This window comes from Pezoporus wallicus, unplaced genomic scaffold, assembly GCF_028554395.1.
Source record: "Pezoporus wallicus isolate ANWC-B61680 ecotype Strahan unplaced genomic scaffold, APGP_CSIRO_Pwel_v1 contig_13178, whole genome shotgun sequence".
NCBI classification, from domain to species: Eukaryota; Metazoa; Chordata; class Aves; order Psittaciformes; family Psittacidae; genus Pezoporus; species Pezoporus wallicus.
This window is the reverse complement of record NW_026641245.1, coordinates 563212-573981: the sequence shown is the minus strand read 5'-3', so window position 1 is coordinate 573981 and position 10770 is coordinate 563212. Positions and strand designations below refer to the sequence as shown.

The following is a 10770-nucleotide window of genomic DNA, read 5'->3' as shown; positions in this document are numbered from 1 at the left end:
GCCCGTGGCTGTGCTGCGACCGGAGGAGCAGAGACCAGGCCCGGTGGATGCAGCCCCTGGAGCCACCGTCTCCCCAGGTCGCAGCCGTGCCCCCCTTCTGCGCCTCTCTGGGGCCCGGTCTGCGCCCCAAAGGTGCGGGAACACCGGGGGCTCGGAGCCAGCCGCCGCCAGAGCCGCTCCTTTGGCGTCCCGGCGATGCTCCGGCACCCCCGGAGGGAGGGGCGGGCACAGGCAATGCCGGGCGGTGGCGTGAGGCAGAAACGGGCTCGGCAAGGCCATGGGCGGTGCAAACCGGGGCGGCGGAGGTGGGAGCAGCCGGCAGCCAATCAGAAGAGGGAGACTGCAGGAGCTGCAGGAGCCTCAGCCAATGGGAACGTGCAGACGCGATCCCGTCGCTGCCGCCGCCGGTGCTGGAGGCGCGGGGTCGTTCCGGTTGGAAAGAGCCGGGGATGATCCGGTTCCCAGCACTGCCAGGGCCACCACTGAGCCGCGTCACCGAGGCCTCTGCTGGGCGGAGCGCGCACTCCTCACGGTGACCCCAGCACTGCCCGGGACAACCCGGACCCCCCGGTGACCGCCCCCAGCCCCGCGGCGCCCAGCCTCGGGCCCAGCGCTCACCGGGGAACAGCGCCCAGCTGGTGCAGCGCGTCACCCAGCACAGCCAATCAGCACACAGAGATTCAATCCTCACCCAGCACAGCCAATCAGCACACAGAGATTCAATCCTCACCCAGCACAGCCAATCAGCACACAGAGGTTCAATCCTCACCCAGTACAGCCAATCAGGACACAGAGATTCAATCCTCACCCAGCACAGCCAATCAGCACACAGAGATTCAATCCTCACCCAGCACAGCCAATCAGGACACAGAGATTCATTCCTCACCCAGCACAGCCAATCAGTACACAAAGGTTCAATCCTCACCCATAACAGCCAATCAGGACACAGAGATTCAATCCTCACCCAGCACAGCCAATCAGAACACAGAGATTCAATCCTCACCCAGCACAGCCAATCAGAACACAGAGATTCAATCCTCACCCAGCACAGCCAATCAGAACACAGAGATTCAATCCTCACCCAGCACAGCCAATCAGAACACAAAGATTCAATCCTCACACAGCACAGCCAATCAGGACACAGAGATTCAATCCTCACCCAGCTCAGGCAATCAGAAGGTGGGGACACGATCCTCACACATCTCAGCCAATCAGAAGGTGGGGATTCGATCCTCACACAATTCAGCTAATTAAGGTGTAGCAATTCAACCCTCAGCTCAGCCAATCAAAAGGTGGGGACAGGATCCTCACACAGCTCAGCCAATCAAAAGGTGGGGACGCGATCTTCACACAGCTCAGCCCGTCAGAAGGTGGGGATTTGATCCCCGCACAGTTCAGACAATTAAGGGCATAGAGATTCAATCCGCAGCCAGCTCAGCCAATAAGAAGGTGGAGGCACGATCCTCACACAGTTCAGCCAATTAAGGTGCAGAGAATCAATCCTCAACCAGCTCAGCCAATCAGAAGGTGGGGACGCGATGCTCACCATCTCAGCCAATCAGAAGGCGGGGACGCGATCCTCACCATCTCAGCCAACCAGAAGGTGGGGATTCGATCCTCACACAGCTCAGCCAGTTAAGGTGTAGAGATTCAATCCGCAGCCAGCTCAGCCAATCAAAAGGCAGGGACATGACCCTTACCATCTCAGCCAATCATGAGGCGGGGACACGATCCTCACCATCTCAGCTAATCAGAAGACGGGGATGCAATCCTCATCATCTCAGCCAATCAGAAGGTGGGGACATGATCCAAACCATCTCAGCCAATCAGAAGGTGGGGACACGATCCTCACCATCTCAGCCAATCAGAAGGTGGGGATTCAATCCTCACACAGCTCAGTCAGTTAAGGTGTAGAGATTCAATCCGCAGCCAGCTCAGCCAATCAGAAGGTGGGGACGCGATGCTCACCATCTCAGCCAATCAGAAGGCGGGGACGCGATCCTCACCATCTCAGCCAACCAGAAGGTGGGGATTCGATCCTCACACAGCTCAGCCAGTTAAGGTGCAGAGATTCAATCCGCAGCCAGCTCAGCCAATCTAAAGGCAGGGACACGATCCTCACCATCTCAGCCAATCAGAAGGCGGGGACGCGATCCTCACCATCTCAGCCAATCAGAAGGTGGTGATTCGATCCTCACACAGCTCAGCCAGTTAAGATGTAGAGATTCAATCCGCAGCCAGCTCAGCCAATCAGAAGGCAGGGACACAATCCTCACCATCTCAGCCAATCAGAAGGTGGGGGTTTGATCCTCACCATCTCAGCCAATCAGAAGGCGGGGACACAATCCTCACCATCTCAGCCAATCAGAGGGTGGGGGTTCGATCCTCACCATCTCAGCCAATCAGAAGGTGGGGATTCGATCCTCACACAGCTCAGCCAGTTAAGGTGTAGAGATTCAATCCTCACCATCTCAGCCAATCAGAAGGTGGGGGTTTGATCCTCACCATCTCAGCCAATCAGAAGGTGGGGACACGATCCTCACCATCTCAGCCAATCAGATGGCGGGGATTCGATCCTCACACAGCTCAGCCAGTTAAGGTGTAGAGATTCAATCCGCAGCCATCTCAGCCAATCAGAAGGTGGGGACACGATGCTCACCATCTCAGCCAATCAGAAGGCGGGGATTCGATCCTCACACAGCTCAGCCAGTTAAGGTGTAGAGATTCACTCCGCAGCCAGCTCAGCCAATCAGAAGGCAGGGACACGATCCTCACCATCTCAGCCAATCAGAAGGTGGGGGTTCGATCCTCACCATCTCAGCCAATAAGAAGGCGGGGACACGATCCTCACCATCTCAGCCAATCAGAAGGTGGGGACACGATCCTCACCATCTCAGCCAATCAGAAGGTGGGGACACGATCCTCACCATCTCAGCCAATCAGAAGGCGGGGAGGAGATCCTCACCATCTCAGCCAATCAGAAGGCGGGGACGCGATCCTCACCATCTCAGCCAATCAGAAGGCGGGGATTCGATCCTCACACAGCTCAGCCAATTAAGGTGTAGAGATTCAATCCGCAGCCAGCTCAGCCAATCAGAAGGCAGGGACACGATCCTCACCATCTCAGCCAATCAGAAGGTGGGGGTTTGATCCTCACCATCTCAGCCAATCAGAAGGCGGGGACATGATCCTCACCATCTCAGCCAATCAGAAGGCGGGGACACAATCCTCACCATCTCAGCCAATCAGAAGGTGGGGGTTCGATCCTTACCAGCTCAGCCAGTCAGAAGGCAGGGACACGATCCTCACCATCTCAGCCAATCAGAAGGCGGGGACACGATCCTCACCATCTCAGCCAATCAGAAGGCGGGGATTCGATCCTCACACAGCTCAGCCAGTTAAGGTGTAGAGATTCAATCCGCAGCCATCTCAGCCAATCAGAAGGCAGGGACACGATCCTCACCATCTCAGCCAATCAGATGGTGGGGGTTCGATCCTCACCAGTGAGACAGGGAGGCACAAAAGCACAAGATAATCAGTTCTAAGCAATGTTAATTTTGAGGGCTTTGTAATGGAAAATAACTGCGGTGCCTGGAGGTGGCTGACGTAGATTCCGGTCCTTGGGGCCTGAGTGCAACAGGGGTAAGAAAAGCAGAATAGAAGGACAGGACGTAGCAGGTGTCCGGGGTGGGCACAGTAAAACTAACTGGTAAGTAAAAGGAGAGGATGACTGCTATGTTTGGGGTGATAATGACCCCGTTAAGGTGGTGTGAACATCTCCTGGGGAGTACTGGGGACTGGCAGACGTCCAGGGTGGGAGCAGTTAGACTGACTGACAAGTAGAAGGACAGGACGATTGCTTTGCCTGGGGTGGTGATCGAGCTGGCTATGAACATTGTTGGGAACAGCTCCCGGCCCTTACAGACCGCCACGTGTGCCTCTGCATGCCGGAAACGTCCTGCAGCGTGGTGCAGCGTGCCCAGGGCCCGCGCCAGGGCCGCTTGTTCAGCAGCACCGGGACACGCGTCAGGAGGAGCTGCGCCGCGCCTGCCGTGAAGGACACCTGCTGCAGACCTGACAGCGCTGCTGCGCCTACAGTTCCCTCTGACTCACCAGTTCAGCCAATCAGAACGTGGGGACACAATCCTCAGCCAATCAGAAGGTGGGGACACAATCCTCAGCCAGCTCAGCCAATCAGAATGTGGGGACACAATCCTCAGCCAATCAGAAGGTGGGGAAACGATCCTCAGCCATCTCAGCCAATCAGAAGGTGGGGACACAAGCCTCAGACAACTCAGCCAATCAGAAGTTGAGAACACAATCCTCACCATCTCAGCCAATCAGGACTGGGCCTCGCCGGTGACCTCTGACCCCGCCGGTAACCCGGAGCACGGGCGCGCTGGCTCTTTAAGAGGGGGCGGGGCCTGCGGCCGAGCCCCGCCCCCGCGCGCGCGCTGCCGCCGTCTGTCCCCGCGCGGCTCCCGTCGCCCGTCGGCTCGGGCGCCCCCTGGCGGGCCCGGGGCAGCGGCGCCGTCCCCGTCCCCGTCCCCCGGTGGAGCCCGGAGCGCTCCCGCCCGGCGCCGCTCGGCTGAGGGCTCCCTGCGGCCCGGCCCGGCCGCGCGCCCTCCCGCCGGGATGATCAACGCCATCCTGGTGTTCAACAACCACGGCAAGCCGCGGCTCGTCCGCTTCTACCAGCACCTGGTGCGGGGCGGGGCCGGGGGGGGGGCTCGGGGGCGGCGGGAGGGGGGGGGCCGGGTCCTTCGGGGCGCTGGGGAGCCGGTCCCGGTCCCTGCCCCGCACCCGGCGCTGGCGGAGCGGGGCAGGGGCCGGGGTGCCCGGCGCTGCTCCATGGTGCCCGGCCCCGCAGGCGGAGGAGGTGCAGCAGCAGATCATCCGCGAGACCTTCCACCTCGTGCTCAAGCGGGACGATCACATCTGCAACTTCCTGGAGTGCGGCAGGTAACGGGCGGGACGGGCGCTCCCCGGCGGGACCGGAGCCGGGCCCCACACCGCCCCGCTCCGTGTCCCCGCAGCCTGTTCGGCGGCTCGGACTACAAGCTGATCTACCGGCACTACGCCACGCTGTACTTCGTGTTCTGCGTGGACTCCTCGGAGAGCGAGCTCGGCATCCTGGACCTCATCCAGGTCGGTGCCCCCGCCCGTGTGTGCCCGCCCCTCCGAGCACTGCCCGTGCCCTGCGCCCGGCCCCGCAGCTCTGCGGGTGCTGTCGCTTGTGCCTGTGCCCTCTGGAAGCGGGTGAGGAGCTGCCGGGCGGCAGAGCGCCTCCGCCTGGAGCAGCGGGAGAAGTGAATCGCAATGAATTTCCTTAAGAAAGAGTCGTGGAAGTGTCGAGTTTGGAAAAGCCCCTTTAGGTCGCTGAGTCCAACCGGTAATCCCAGAATCCCAGGTTGAAGGGGCCTCAAGGACCACTTGGTCCAACCTTTCCAGGCACAGCATGACCCACACTGGGTGTCCCAGCTGTACCCTGTGCAGCTGAGCCTTAACAGTGTCCAGTGCTGGGGAGTCACCTCTTCCCTGGGGGGATTATTCCAGGGGCTGGTTGTCCTCACTGGGAAAGTTTTCCTCTTGTGCTCAGTCGGAATCTCCTCGGTGGTAACTTGTGCCCATCACCACTTGTCTTTCCCATGTGACTCCTTGTACAAAGGGAGTCTCTGTCTTCTTTGTACCCACCCTTTAAATATGGGACTATGGGAATCAGGTCTCCCTGAGCCTTCTCTTCTCCAGGCTGAGCAGTCCCAGCTCTCTCAGCCTTTCCTCACACACTTCCCAGCCCTTGGGTCATCTTTGTGGCCCTTCCCTCTCCAGCCTGTCCACACCTTTTTTTTGTGTCACAGGGACCAAAACTGAGCCCACGTTCCAGGGTGGCCTGACCAGCGCCGAGCTGTGGGACAATGGCATCTTTATCTCTGCTGGTGATGCCCTTGCTGATGATGTTCTCCCTCTGCTCCCCCGCTGGCTTTCTCTGCCACAGCTGCACACTGGTCACTCCCATATTGCTCCCCAGCTAGGCAGATCCCAGCCTGTGCTGCACTCTGGGATTGGGTTTTCACAGGCATAAGACCTGACCTTGCCTTTGTTGAACTTTGTAAGGTTCTCCTTAGCCCATCCAGCTCTTCCTGCAGGGCAGATCTCACTTCCCAAGCGTCCATTTACCCACTCAGTTTGGTGTCATTGACGAAGAAAACAGTGCCAGCCTGGCACTGCCAAGCCCACCGCAACCATGCCCCCAAGCACATCTGCATGTCTTTAAAATCCCTGCAGGGGTGGTGACTCCACCACTGTCCTGGGCAGCCTGTTCCAATGACAGACTTGTTCCTTGACAGCCCTTTCAGTGAACAGATTGGTCCTCATCTCCGTCTAAAGCTACCCTAGTGCAGCTTGGGGCTGTTTCCTCTTGTCCCATCCCTTGTTCCTTGGGAGCAGAGCCCAGCCCCTCCTGGCTCCATCCTCCTGTCAGGCAGCTGTAGGGAGTGATAAGGTCCCCCCTGAGCCTTCTCTTCTCCGGAATGAAACCCCAGGTCCCTCAGCCATTCCCCATCACACTTGTGCTCCAGGCCCTGCACCAGCTCTGGTGCCCTTCTCAGGCCCTGCTCCAGCCCCTCAATCCCTCTTGAAGGGAGGGGCCCAGAGCTCCAAATGCATTTGAAAGCAGTGTTCAGACACTGCGAGGCCATGGCAGGAGCTGGCTTCCTGCAGGTTTAGTCCCTGCTCAGGGTGACACCTGGGACACAGCAAGTGTAGGTCGGGGCTGTGATTTATTCACCTGTGGGCACTGGGGCTGGGGCAGGCAGCATGCTGTGGGGCTCTCATTCACTCACCTCCCCTTCTGCATCCTCAGGTCTTTGTGGAGACGCTGGACAAGTGCTTTGAGAACGTCTGTGAGCTGGACCTCATCTTCCACATGGACAAGGTGGGTTGTAGGCTCCATGTGCTGCTGCGGGCAGCGCCTGGCTGCCGCAGAGCCCTGCCCTCCCTGCGGCTCCAGGGCCAGGAGCCAGCCTGGGGCTCTGGAGCCTTTGGGAGAGGCTGTTGGGGTGCTCAGGATCACCTTTTGGGGAGATACTGAGATGGAGGTGGGGAAGTTGTCAGCCTGGGCTCACGTTGTGTCCTCCTGATGAGAGATCTGAGTTGCTGGGCTCTGTTTTGAGTCCATAGGACACTGGTTTCGTCTCTGTGTGCTTGCCCTGTTGTGTTGCTGCTGCAGATGCTGGGTCACTGCAGTCAGTGACAGGATCTGTGCTGAGGCCTCACTCGCTCTGCACAGGCTGCTGATGGGGCTGGGCAGGCTCTGGAGCAGTGCAGGGGTGTCCTGCCTCTCCTGCCTGGGCTGTGGGACCATTGGGAGTCCTGTTTACTAGAGTTACGGGAAAAAAGGGAAGGAACAATGGGAGTGTTTGGAATGCAAAGTGCTTGGTAAACCTCGTTGAGCCTGTAATGGTTCCTCTTCAGCTGGACAGTTTCTGGGCAGGAACCCCTTCTCTGATCATCTCAGAGATGGAGCTGAAGATAGCCGGGACTGTGCTGAGGGCCAGGAGAGCCTTGGCTGGTGTGTGCTGGACTTGTGTGGCTGCTGAGAAAGGTTTTGTGGCTTTGCTGGGGACAAACCGTGCCAGCAAAAGGGAGGAGTGGAAAAGGAAATCAGCAAGGCTGTAAAATGTTCCCTCTGTGGCAATTGCAGCTCCTGAACTCTGGCAGAGGAGTGGGTCAGCAAACCCTGCTGGCAGGGATCCGGGCAGCGAGCGTGCCAGCGCTGGGGAAGGGAGACGTGGGTTTCGCAATGTGCTCGCTGGAAACCCCCGCAGTGCTGCAGCGCTGCTTATCCCGTCAGCTCCTTATCCAGGCAGACAGGAGAGGAAGGAGGAAGTCGGGGGGAAGGAGAGTACCTGTGGAGAAGCGCCGGGAGCCGCCGGGTCACCCCTGGCCACAGCTGAGGAGGATGCACTTTGGTTACTCACTCTGTGGCGTGACCGAGACCCGGCAGCTTTACCCTCAGCCCACAGCAGAGGTTATTCCTGTGGTCCCTGCCTGTTTTCCCAGTGGGAATTGCCCTTCCTCTGAACCCTCCTGCCAGCAAAGGGTTCCAAGGACGCGGGAGGTTTCTGAGAGGGGAGATGCTGGACTCAGTGGCCCTGAGGTTCTTGCTACCAGTCAGGCTTGTTTGCTTCCCATCCTGCGCTTCCGCTGCTTCTCAGCCTTGACTTTAGTCCTCGGCCACTGTCACTTGGTCGTCTCGTCCCTCTTTCTGTATTTGGCCTGTTTACGTCTCCCGTGTTCACACTGGGTGCCCGTGCTCCCGACAGCTTGGTTGCAGCATTAGGGAACACGCTGTGGGGTTTTCCACTCCTGCCTTCAGATGCACCTCACGCTGTGCCCGAGGAGCAGGATCCTGCAGCGAGAGCTGCTGCGGGTTTCGGGTCCAGCTCCTGCAGCTGGATGGGCCCCGGGGCTGGGTCAGCTTTGGGAGCAGCAGCCTCGGAGCTGCCGGGATCCCTGTCACAAGGGGAGGCTCAGGGGAGGCTGTGGCCCAGGCCCTGGGTGTGCTTTGTACCCTGTGGAGAATGGGTTTCACTGAGCAGCTGCAGGGCCCCGCAGGGGACACGGTTCCTCAGGAAGGGCTGTTTTGCTTTGGAAATCCCAAGCCTGCTTGGGATTTCTGCCCTGCTGGTTGGGGTCCAACTTGGGTTGAAGCCACATCTTGAAGGAGCAACATTTCCTGCAGCCCAGATGCTCTCCTGTTGCAGGAGCTGCGGTGTTTGCTGGGGCTGGGGCTGAGCTATGGGACTGCAGCTACAGTGCTGCGGGTGCCCTGGGAAGGGGCTGTCAGCCCGGCTCAGCCTGTGCAGTGCTGATCATGGAATCACACCTTCAGGCTCCTCCAGTCCCAGCTCCCTGCCACGGACACCTTCCACTGGAGCAGCTTGCTCCAAGCCCCGTCCAGCCTGGCCTTGATGCCGCCCACGCTGCTGGTGCCATGAGGAGGATGGGGCCCGCACAAGCCTGGGATCCCCTTTCCAGCAGGTTCTTTTGCTGGCGTGATTTCTCACAGCACTGCCCCGGCAGCAGTGGCTGCACAGAGCTCACAAGTGCAACCTGCCCTCACGGAGCCATAAAACAACCTAATAGCTTCAGTATCTTCCACTAACACCTATTTCACAGAAGTAACCAGGGACCCATAAATGCATTATCTGCGCTGGGTGGTGCTTGGGAATGCTGAGGTAGCAAGGGAGGCTGTGCTGAGCGGTGGGGCTGGAGGGGGTCACAGTGCCCTGCAAAGCTCAGTTGCTGCCCTGGGCTGCTCCTGTCTCCTTGGGCTGGAAACCAGGATGGGCCCTTGGGGCATCGCTGGCTGCAGGCAGCAGCTCCCTGCCTTGAGACAGCTCAGTGTCACCTCCTGCCTTTCCTCAGAGAGAGCGCTTTGTGTTGGAAGGGGCCTTAAAGCCCATCCAGCTCCAACCCCTGCCACGGGCAGGGACCCCTTCCACTGGAGCAGCTTGCTCCAAGCCCCTGTGTCCAACCTGGCCTTGAGCACTGCCAGGGATGGGGCAGCCACAGCTTCTCTGGGCACCCTGTACCAGCGCCTCAGCACCCTCCCAGGGAAGAGCTTCTGCCTAAGAGCTCAGCTCAGTCTCCCCTCGGGCAGGTTAAAGCCATTCCCCTTGGCCTGTCCCTACATCCCTTGTCCTAAGCCCCTCTCCAGCTTCTGGGTTCACAGCCTTCCCCTCGCTTCCCTCACAGGTTCACCACATCCTGCAGGAGATGGTGATCGGTGGCATGGTGCTGGAGACCAACATGAACGAGATCGTGGCGCAGGTGGAGGCCCAGAGCAAGCTGGAGAAGGCAGAGGTGAGCAGCCACGCTGCAGGGCAGCCGTGGGACACCCAAATGGTGTCCCCAGTGTCCCCAGTCCCTGCCTGCCCCTGCCCTTGGGGACCAGGCTGGGGATGTCGCTCGCCAGCTTGTTCCTTGCTGTTGTGGAGCAGGGGAGGCAGCCTGGGCATGGAAATGGCTGTTCCCATCCAGGTTAACAGCCCTGTTTGTGCTGTTGTTGTGAAGCTGGGGCTGTGGGGTGAGGGCTGGGGATCACTGGTCCCTCTCTCGGCAGGGAGGGCTCTCGGCAGCTCCTTCCCGCGCGGTCTCGGCTGTGAAGAACATCAACCTCCCGGAGATCCCGCGGAACATCAACATCGGGGACATCAACATCAAAGTGCCCAACCTCTCGCAGTTCATGTGAGCTGCCCCGAGCGTGTGCCACGGGCTGGGGGGGAAGCGGGGCTCCCCCTGCCCCCCTGGTCCCGGTGTGCTGTGGGGCTGGCAGCGGCAGGGAGCGGTGATGGGCTCAGCGAGGATCCGGTGCTGCTGTCACGGGTACCTGGGCTCGGCTCTGCTCCCTGGTGTCCCATCACGAAGGGTGCCCTTCCTTCCCCTCCCTCCCCGGGAAGGTGCAGCCTCTGTCCCTGCTGTGGGGGGGAGAGCCGGGTCCTGCCTCTCCCAGCACTTCGTGGGGTTCCCGGCTGTGAAAATGCACTCGTAGCTGATGGCTCCTGGGTTGTTGCCCTCTCCATCGCCGTGCCCACCCTGGTCCTTGTGCTGGGGGAAACCAGCCTGGCTGGGGTTGTTCCTTGGAGCTCCATGAACTCTGGAGCTGGAGCCAGCCTGGGGGGTACCTGCAGGGCCCAAAGCTTGTAGGGTCAGGCCAGGTTGGGGTCTCCCGGAGCATGTCCCTGTCTCCTAATAAACATCATGTGA

General features: G+C 59.8%; 1 protein-coding gene across 1 annotated transcript; it reads left to right on the top strand.

Moving 5' to 3' along the window:
* Window positions 1–4593: 4593 nt before the first annotated feature.
* AP3S2 (adaptor related protein complex 3 subunit sigma 2) lies at window positions 4594–10565 on the top strand. The gene is made up of 6 exons (XM_057422727.1): window positions 4594–4704; window positions 4871–4962; window positions 5037–5148; window positions 6863–6934; window positions 9760–9867; window positions 10127–10565. The coding sequence occupies exons 1-6, from the start codon at window positions 4636–4638 to the stop codon at window positions 10253–10255; spliced, it is 582 nt and encodes a 193-aa protein (XP_057278710.1). The 5' UTR covers window positions 4594–4635; the 3' UTR covers window positions 10256–10565.
* The last annotated feature ends 205 nt before the right edge of the window (window positions 10566–10770 follow it).

Bases quoted from the DNA above. Each gene is read 5' to 3' on its own strand.
- AP3S2 (XM_057422727.1), top strand. From the start codon at position 4,636: ATGATCAACGCCATCCTGGTGTTCAACAACCACGGCAAGCCGCGGCTC. The intron at 4,705-4,870 runs GTGCGGGGCGGG...CCGGCCCCGCAG, and splicing joins TCCGCTTCTACCAGCACCTG to GCGGAGGAGGTGCAGCAGCA. The intron at 6,935-9,759 runs GTGGGTTGTAGG...CTTCCCTCACAG, and splicing joins TCATCTTCCACATGGACAAG to GTTCACCACATCCTGCAGGA.